Source organism: Octodon degus, unplaced genomic scaffold, assembly GCF_000260255.1.
Source record: "Octodon degus isolate 3935 unplaced genomic scaffold, OctDeg1.0 scaffold00038, whole genome shotgun sequence".
Lineage (NCBI taxonomy): Eukaryota > Metazoa > Chordata > Mammalia > Rodentia > Octodontidae > Octodon > Octodon degus.
The window spans coordinates 13,612,226-13,622,497 of NW_004524614.1; the positions used below are offsets into that span (position 1 = coordinate 13,612,226).

The 10,272-nt window shown below is 34.8% G+C and overlaps 1 protein-coding gene and 1 non-coding gene across 9 annotated transcripts in view; one reads left to right on the forward strand and one right to left on the reverse strand.

Annotated features, from left to right (window-relative positions):
• Nbea (neurobeachin) overlaps positions 1-10,272 on the forward strand; it is a 760,086-nt gene that overhangs the window by 220,593 nt on the left and 529,221 nt on the right. For all 8 annotated transcript variants that reach the window (XM_004631077.2, XM_023714988.1, XM_023714990.1 and 5 more), the window contains one exon: positions 3,341-3,449. In XM_004631077.2, coding sequence (XP_004631134.1) covers positions 3,341-3,449 — 109 coding nt within the window. The remainder of the gene's footprint in view (positions 1-3,340; positions 3,450-10,272) is intronic.
• LOC111816744 lies at positions 10,149-10,272 on the reverse strand. Its single transcript, XR_002821080.1, has one exon. It is a non-coding gene; the product is annotated as a small nucleolar RNA SNORA11 (small nucleolar RNA).

The window sequence follows — 10,272 nt, forward strand, 5'->3', positions numbered from 1 at the left end:
GATTTGAAACTGTCTCATTGCTATCTGTTTATCAATAAAAGTTTGAAAAAGAAAAAAAAAAGTAAAAAAAAGAGTAAAGAACCAGACAATTTTGAAGTAACTCCTTTTGTATCCATTCTTATCCCTGTAAAGTTAACATGTTCCATAAACTTTCTCCCTTATAAACACTCCATCATAGTGGCAGGATATTAGGTATCTTAGTTTCTCTGTCTTCTGACTGTAACATGGGGAAATATTTTCTGTGAAAGGAATAAGAAAATCAAATCTGAGGCTGGCATTTTATTATAGAAGTGAAGGTCCATGTCTTCCTGTATGAATTTAGGGATCCAGTGATTTCTCTTTAAAAGGGATACTTTCTTAAGTAAGGGAAATGGTAGGAAAGGAGTCTTTTGTATTTGGTCTCAGGAAACATGGTAGTGCAGGTGCTATAGTAATTCTGCTATGCCTTCTGTCCAAATAAAGTCTTTAGAATTCAGGGGTAAGGACAAACAAAAGGATAGGAAAAAGAAATTTTCCACTCTGCAAATTATCTCATGGCAGGTTTATGAAAAATATACATACCAAAAATATATATTTATGTTTGTATTTATTTGATATGTTTGTATTACACACACACATACACACACACACACACACACACACACACACTGCTTTGTTTAAGAAACAAAATCCTAAAATCTTTCATTAGAGGGACTATAGAAAACAAAATCATGTCATGTACAGTATTGGAGGACTCATTTCCTGTCTCAGATGGGGGATGGAATTGCATTTTTGGCTTTCTTTACACTGCTGTATAGCAAAATTTATTGGTAAGCAGTTTTTTTTTTTTAATGTAAACTGCAGGAAGAAGCTGACCCAACTTTTCCTGGTATTTGCACATTATTCTTTGAATCTCTTCCAAACCTAGAATTAGGCATCTGTCTAAGCATTTGCTTTGGAGTAATCAAGAGGACATTTCATAGCTAAAATTGTGGTGACACAATGGAGAGATTATTCTCAATTCCAGATAGCTTAATTTAGACATATCATATACCAGCTCTGTGTAGCAGAGAATATATTGAGAATATATTGAAGAATATATTTTTTTTTCCAGTTTCAAAGCAGATACTTTATTAACTGACCGAATCATAAAAACCCCATGATAGACCCTTTAGTTCATCCTTTTAATAAGCCTGTTGATCTGGTCTTCCCTTTTCCAGCATCTCCACCTTCCACAAAACGGGTGGTCTTTTTCTTCATTCCACCTCACGGATATGATAACTTGAACAGCCACAGGAAGTTATTTGCCTCTTTGAAGCATGTTCCAATAGTATAGATCTCATGAATCAGATCCTCCATGCAGATGATGCCATATTCACTGAGAGATCAAGCAACCAATGAATTATCTGGCAAGACAGTTCTCTTCTTATTGGTTTTGCCATAGCCACGCTTGTATATTAGTTCATTTACTGACTTCAGGTTTGGGTTCCCCCATGCAATGCATGGCTCCACAATTCTCAGCATGTGAACTGAAGCCTTGTTGAGCTTAACGAAGGTACCACTGAAGATTTGGTGAAGGTGAAGAAGCTACAACACCTTGCGGACCTTTGGGCTCATACCATTGATACCCCTGATCCAGATGACAAATACCAGTTTGGGCTCTGCAGGGACATAGAAGTTGCCAGCTTTTCTCGCCATCCTAGCCATTCAAATCTCAGTTCTGTATGTCTGTCTGTACTCCTTGTGATAGTGTCCGGCTTTTTCGTAGATGGGCTTCCTTCTCTCCGTGTGAAGCAGCTTCTGGGCAGACTTCTTTCTGAGGTGCTTTATCTTCAGCTCTGTGAAATGTCTTCATTTTTTCTAAGGGTTTCTTGTACAGCAGGAACTTTCCTTTTCTTCTCCTCTACACCCTCCATGGTTCCAGCTGGAAAAGAGGAAGTCCACTCTGCCCTTTCTTGGGTGTGGCTTAAATTAAAAATGACTTAAACCTTCCCTTCCATAATCCATAAGATCTGTAAATTCTGTTTTATTTTCTAGTTGGTATTTAGTTGACCCTTTCCACTCTTACTTTTTGCAAATGTAGCAAAATGACTAATGGACAGGCTTCCTCTGCAGTTTAGGTAATTTTGCTGTTTTTCTCCTTGGACTGAGGAGGACTAAGAGAAGTGAGTAGTTCCATGTGTTTGTTTTGGGGACTGATGTTAGAAAAGCAGATGTCTGAGTAGTATTTTTATAAGTGATTTATAATTTGGTTTCTGTATTAAGGTAACAATAGCTGCTGTAATAGAGGACAAGTTCTCTTACCAAAATAGTAGTATCTTTCCTATTCATATGATATCCAAATGTGTTTCCCCAAAAGATGGTCACTTTGTAAGTAGTGTTTAAGAGACCCAGGTAACCCAAATAACAGTTTCTTCTGTTCTGCGGTTGTGTTGTCTTCATCTTATAGCTTCTGTGCTGCTGTCTTAGGAAAGAGCATAATGGGTATGTGAGTGCACTTTCTAGGGCCAGCCCTAAAAGTGGTATATAAGTCTTCTATGCACACTGGCTAGAATTCACTTAAATAAAGTGTCTGGAAACAAAGCACAAGGGTTTGGTGATTGCATAGTCAGTGTATATCTCATTTGTCAAAATAAAATATAGATCAATAGAAAGTCAAAGACAGACATGAAATACTGGGCTTTGGATCCCAAAAAGACCCAGATTTTGAATTCTAAGAAAGTGACACAAATATGAAGTATATCCTAATTCTTTGAACTGGAATTATGTGTTCCAGGAAGACTTTAGGAGAGCTTTCTTTTGTATTTATGGATGTATGAAGGAAATAGTTAAGTTAACTAATAGTAAAAAGAAAGATTTTTAAAATCCCATTGGCTGACCACAAATATATGAAATAGTTATTTTGCTTTCTGCCTCTATTATCAACCTAAAGTATTTACTTTTAACCATAATTTTAGATTTTTTTAGTTAAGATTTGTAATAATTTAATAGATTTTTGTGTTATATGGCCTGTCAGGCCAATACTTAATTCCAAATATATGTGTTATATACATGTTCCAACTCCCTACAATAATGTAGTCCTTTTGTAGTGCAAAGATATATTAATAAAAATAAGAAAATTGAAAATAATAATTGTTAATGTTTCTATAGGTTATATTTTTCACATTTTAGCTTAGTTAGATTTTTGAAGAATGTTTAAATATGGTCTTAGGACTTTAGGAGGCAGCTGTGGTATAAATTCGTGTGTGTGTGGATGGAAGTTAATATAATTACTTGTATGATGTTATGTCTGCGTATAAATTGTGTTATTTGTTTAGAAACTCCAGTGTATTCATGGTTTCTTTTCCCCCTTTCTTTCCAGGAGAAAAGTTGAAATCATGCATACCCACAGTCTCTTTACTCTTCTTGGAGAAAGACTGATGTTGCATACAAACACTGTGACTGTCACCACATACAACACACTTTATGAGGTAAATATTTTTAAATGGGTGAAAATGTAAATACAATAACAAGTTTAATCTGTGTGACAGAGATCAGAAGTTTGGTCAGTTTAGTCCATAAAAGCCAATTAAATGCAGAATCATTAAAAAAAGATAAATACATACCTTATGAATATTTTATTTTTCAAAAAAAAATTCATGTATAAATATTTGCCAGTGTTATCATGTAAGCTGAAGCGCTTCTTGGCTGACCAGCTTTGCAGATTCTTGTCTATGCATATGATGCATTACCTATCTTAGTTCCACTTCCACATCACCCCCTTTCCTTGCCCCATCCCAGCTTCTTAATATGTAGTAACTATCAACATTAAGATATAGTTACTACTCAGCTCAAAAGTAAGGAGGAACTATTTATAAAAGTGCTATTGGGAAGCATCTTTAAATCTAATTTCAGTTTAGAAACTCCCTATCACTTCTAACAAATGATCATGCAGTTTTTATTTAGTATTTCCTATGAAATGCATATACTACTTCACAAAGTAGTGCTTTTAATCTGTAAATGTCAGTAAAACATTAAGACTGTTTCAGATTATAAGCTGAGTTCTACCTTCTTATAAGTGATCTTAAGTGAACCCACTTCATTTCTCTGGTGCAAGTGTTGATAAATTATCAATACTTCTTTTTAAGTGATTATTTGGTGAGGGTGATTTTTGTGTTTTTAAATGGCTGAAATAATCAAAAGAAAAGTAATGTATGGCAAGTAAAATTTATATGAAGTGCAAGCATTAGTCTTCATGAAAAATTTTTAAACTTTCTTAGTTTTTAAAGAGGTACAAGATAGTATTAAAACAAAATTACAAGTGATTCAGAATTTCACTTAATAAAATATGAATTTCACAGTATTTTTGTAATGCATAGTGTTGTCTTGCAATTAGTTATTCATATTACCAGATATATGTATGAAAATTGGAAGAAAGAAAAAAGAATGAAATATGTAAGAAATTAAGATAAAAAGGACAAAAAATTGAAAAAAGAAGATAAAAAAGATTAAGTATTAACTGTTCCTTTCCATAGAGCAGAAAAATGCACAGTACACTTGTCAAAACCATCCTGCCTATATACATAATTTTTTTGCAGTACAGCTACAGGTACTTGTTTAGATATTGTCTGTGTGTCTGCTTCTGTAGTTTAAGTGCAGAGTGAAATATCTGCAGCAGTATTCTTCATATTCTCCTCACTTTGTACTGCAGTTCTGCATGCTAAATGTCACAGTGGTAGAGTAACTCAGTGCTTCATGTACCACAAGTATGCTGAACCTAACTGTTTTAATACCACAGTATGCCAATTATGTTAAAACTGGAAAAACTGATTTGTTTTTAAATCATAAAGATGAAACCTGAGGCATTTAAAAAGAGCTACATCCTTAGCCCTTTTTAAGTCAGTCTCTCTCTCTCTCTCTCTCTCTCTCTCTCTCTCTCTCTCTCTTGAGATTGGGTCTTGCTAAATCATAAATTGCCAAGACTGGGCTTGAACTTTAGATCTTTCTGCCTTGGCCTCCAGCGTGCTGGGATTACAGGTGTGTGTCACCATAACTAGCTAGGAAAAACTGATTTCTAATCCACACTTCAAAAACTGGTGACCTACAGATTATTTTGTTATACATTTAAATAATAAAACGTTGTCTACTATTTAAGGGGATGATAGTCATGTTAAAAAAAATACTGGTATTACTGGACTAAATATACCTAGTAATAGTCCTAATGCACAAAAGCACTGTTTCAGAAATAGAACGGACTATTTCATCAGTATATATTTCTTTACATAAATAAAAATTCAAATGGGTGATACTATGGATGGCAAAGACCAAAATTCTGAACAATGTAAATTAATATATGAAAAATTCAAACTTCTCTAGTACTACATATCTTTCATCTATGCCATGGGCCAAGTCTAGCTCAATTTTAGTTTTTGTACAACCCCATCTTGTACAATGAATAGCCACTAAGACAACAATATGCAATGTATTGAGTATTGAAACTGTCCTACTAATCGGTTTTGAAACTGTCTTTTGCTGTTTGTTCCTCAATAAAATTATTTAAAAAAACAAATGAGCAGTGAAAATATCCCAACCACCCATGATGCATGAATAAATTAGAGTGGTATATCCGTTAAAAAAAAAAAAAACAACAGGGGAAGTCTACATTTTCACATTTCAATGTTCATAAATACAGTTGTAGTGGAACCTAACCATGCTTCTTGAATTAAGTATAGTCTACAAGTTACTTTGCATTACAATGATAGAGGTAAGTTGTTAAAACAAAAACCATATGATCCACTAATCTTGAAATGCTTACATGATTTTTTTCAAAGTGTTTGATGACCCTTACACTTCTGCAGCATAGAGATATGTAACTTCCTTGTGTGGTGTTTTTATGAAAACTTGGAAAATATAAAAAAGAACCAATATAAAATTTCCCTGTAATGTCTCCAATAATATTTTAAAAGTATACAAGTTTTTAGTTCATCTTTATCTCTGTATAGATACATGCAGCCTTCTTACAGAGTATCATCTTATGGATAACTCTGTATCCCTTTTTCTGTTCAATATCACATTCAAACTATTTTTATTGCTACCTGTGTATAGCTGGAGAGAACAAATTTTTCTCATGAAAGTACAGCTAGTACAAAATTAAAACTTTTTAGGCTAAATTGTATCTGTCACAAGTGTTCAGCTCTACATTTTTAGCTAAGAAGCAGCCATAGACAGTATGAACCAAACGGACTTTGCCCATAAAACTATTACAAAAACAGATGGTAGGCCAAATTTAGCTTTCAAACCTTGCATTTCCTATTTTTGGTCTGTAGCATTACTTTTTAACTACTGTATTTTATATCATCTTTTTCTCTGATAATCTCATGAGTAAATACAGGAATGGCTGCCCTTTATATAAATGAAGAAATATTTCCGTTTCCTTGATTTTTGTTGTTGTTTGCGTGTTTCTAAGTTTAATATACCCCTTTGTGTCAGTCATCTTTAAATAATTTAATTTGTAGATAGTACCCTCTTCTTAAAATTAATACATTTTTAGTACTGCTCTATTACAATATTTGGGATACTGAACTCAATAAGCACACATACAATAGCCTACCATTTTTTACATGGTATGGTGAAACATTTCCCTTCTTGATTCTGATACTGTATTTCTCCAATTATAGTAACTACCTTTTATTGGGCATTTGTTATGACAGTCACCTTAGTGATTGCTTTTGTATACATTATCACAGCTATTACATCCATTCTCTGATACTGGTAGTTTGGTTGTTTCTTTAAACAGACAAATTGAAACATACAGGTTAAATAATTTCGTCTGTGATCACTAACAAATATTCATAAAATAGGTAAATATATCTGTGTAAGGCAAAAATGTTTCTATTCCTGAATCTAGATATTGCTACAATATCAGGTTAGGGTTCTGAATGCCAGATCATCTAATGCAGGTTAATTTATATTTATATCTCAGTTTAATACTAACAAATTTTTAAAAATTTGACAGGACAGTGGATTACTTTTCCTAATTCACCAAAGTTTGAATATGCTATCATTTTGCCTTATGGTTTCTACATGAAAAAAAATTAAGCTCCTGTAATATTGAAATTTTAATAGCACTGTACATGAAACTTAGGAAAACAGCCTCAAGAGTTGTAGTTTAGGTTTAATTCACCTCATGATTATTATCAATCAGTGACACACCTTTTCTCACAAAATCCCACTTCCCAACAGCAAGTACACATGATCTAAACATGGTCCAAAGCTCCACTGTGAGTGAATAAGGTTTGGTGGGTGGGGGGATTTTAGATATAAACCACAGCAGTATGTATATGGTAAATACTAATATCAGATGTTAGTATATTTGTCAGATAATGTTATAAGTCACCATTTATGCCAAAAGTCTTTATCTTCTATTTATTTATTGATTTATTTATTTTTGTATTTTAGGGAAGGGTTTATAGAGTATTCAGGGTCTTACTACTAGATTGGACTCCTAGTGGTCCATCTGTTTACAGACTCCCAAGAGCTGGGATTACAGGTGCTGCACCACCACGCCCAGTCTCAATTGCAGTCTCAGCACACCTGAGAGGTGGGCCTGGCACTGCAGGCCCTAGATCGAACCTTCAGCCCCTGCACCTGCTTGCAGGCACTTTAATCCACTGAGCTATTTGGTGGACCCCTTTATCTTTTTTTTATTATTTAGTTTATTGGTACAGTTTAGATATAAATAATGCTCACATTCATTATAGAGAATTTGTACCTGTGCAGGATATAACTTGATTCCTCTTTTCTTTCTACTCCTTGCCCCTCCCTTCAGCTTCTCTTCCCACCTTTATTTCCAAAGTTTTGTTTCCATTTTATCCCTTTCTGATATTTTTCTCTCCTTTTGAATAATTTCTATTTCACAATATGTGTTATATATTTGGGTTTTTATTTACATTTTAAGTTTGTCACACTAGAGAGAAAGTGTGGTATTTATGTATGTTATCTGCTTTATCTTAATTTTGAGTATAATATCAAGATTTAACCATTTAACTACAAATATGTCAAGTTTATCCTTCTTTGTGGCTGAATGGTACTCCATTGTTTAAAAAAACTATCTTATTCATTTTTTAACACATAAATTTATATTCCTGGGCTTAGATCTACATCTATATATCATAATTATATTAACTTTATGCTTAGAATTCATTTTCTATCCTGTCCAACAGTGTAATTGCCCCTAAACACATACAGCTGTTAAACTCTAAAAATGTGGGCTGCAAGTATTAAATACACACTGGATATCATGTGAGTTTCTGCTCCTGAACTCTCCATGTTCTTTTGTTTTAGTGAGGGGTGTGGTTCAACTCTCTGTAATGTCTTACCAAGTCCAATCACACATGCAGGACCATCTTGAGTCTTTCATTCTTTCATTAAAATGTGTCTGCACTTAACTCTCTTATACCTTTTATTCTCTTCTTCTCTTTTTAAAATATAGATTCTTAAAGTCAGTGTACCATGTTTTATCACTTAATAGAGCCATGTATTCATACCTGTTTCCATAACATTAGGTAAATTGATACTAGAAATTGAGCTCCACTTAGCAACTAATACTGAACATTTAGTGGAGTGTACCTATATAACTTGTTCTTAGTAAATGCATGCTAAGTTGAGTTCTAAACATTTTATAATTGAAAATAATTTTATATTTGGATATGACAGTTTTTAGAGCATTTTGTATAGAGAACTCTATTTAATATTCCTAACAGGTTTATTAGATAGGCAGTGAAATTGTTACCTCTGTTATATAATACTATAGGGACTTAAAAAGACAACAGTATCAAAAGCTCTTGATGCTCTGTGGCAAAATTATTTCATGTGTTGTGCAATGTATTCTCTTAGGGTAGAGAAGAGTTTGACTATTCTGTCATAGGGGAATATGGCCTCTTTTTTCCCCAGCATTTTTGTACTTACTTTTTAGCTTTATTTTATTTATTTATTTGGAAAAGGGTCTTGCTAGGCATCTTGGACTCATAGTGATCTTCTGTCTCAGCCTCCCCAGCACTGGGATTGCAGATGTGCAACTTCACACCCCCTGTTGGGGCCCACACGGCATGCGATACTAGGGATGGAACTCAGGTCCTTACACTAAGCCAGGCAGGGGCTTAGACCATTGAGCTGTCGCTCCAGCCAGGCAGTTATTTTCATTCATTTTTGTATTTTTTTTTTTCTTTTTAGGAAAGGGTCTACCGGGTGTTCAGGGTCTCATTACTAGATCAGACTTGTAGTGATCCACCTGTTTACAGTGTCCCAAGAGCTGGGATTATAGGCGTGCACCACCATGCCCAGTTTTCATTGCTGTCTCAGGGCTCCCTGGGGCGGGACTGGCACTGCAGGCCTGTGGATCAAACCCCTGCCCCCTGCACCTGTTTGTAGGCACTTTAATCCACTGAGCTATTTGGCTGGCCTTTTCATTCATTTTTTGTGATGAAAATTTTCTGAGAAAATTTTTCATTGGCCTATAGTTAAACACCAAGACTTTTTGTTCATCCTTCTTTGGCATATGGGTTAAAAAAAAATTATTCACATGTCAGCTGTGATTGATTGGTAGTGCATGTTTGGAGTGCTCCACTTAGAAAAGGTTTTTTTTTTTTTTTTTTTTTAAGTATTTGGTTGTTGCAATGTCTAACTACACAGCTGGCACTTGTAGTGATCCTCCTGCTTTCAATAACCCTTAGCACTGGGATTATAGGTGTGTGCCAACCCTCCTTGACTCTGGCCTACTCAGCATGCCCTTGGGGTGGGGATGGTACTGCATGTGGTGCTGGGGATGGAACTGCAGTCCCTGTGTTTGCCAGAGCTTGCCTAAGTAGGTGCTTTAGTCTGCTGAGCTATCTTGCTAGCCCCAAAATCCTTTTTAAAAATTTTTTTTTTTTTTTTTTTTTTTTTCCGGAACCAGGGATTGAACTCAGATCCCTGTGCTTGCCAGAGAAGCACTTACTATTTTTTTTTTGAAAGAAGAATTATTTTTATTTATTACTATTTTTAATTTATTGAAAATAGAAATTCAATCTTTACTTCTAGGACTTCCATGGATCACCATGGATCAGTGGACAATGCCCACCTCCCTCACTAAACGCTGAAGAGCCTTGTCTCATTGGTACTGTTCAGAAGCCATGTGGAAGTGTATGGAGTACATGTGTGCGACCTTTGCTCACAGGAAAGTCACAAGTGTTGTGCCCCTTGTCACAGTGACCCTAAATTCCTGTTGGGTGTGTTGTAAACAGAGAAGCCATTCTTCAGGCCACCTGCTCTGAGCAC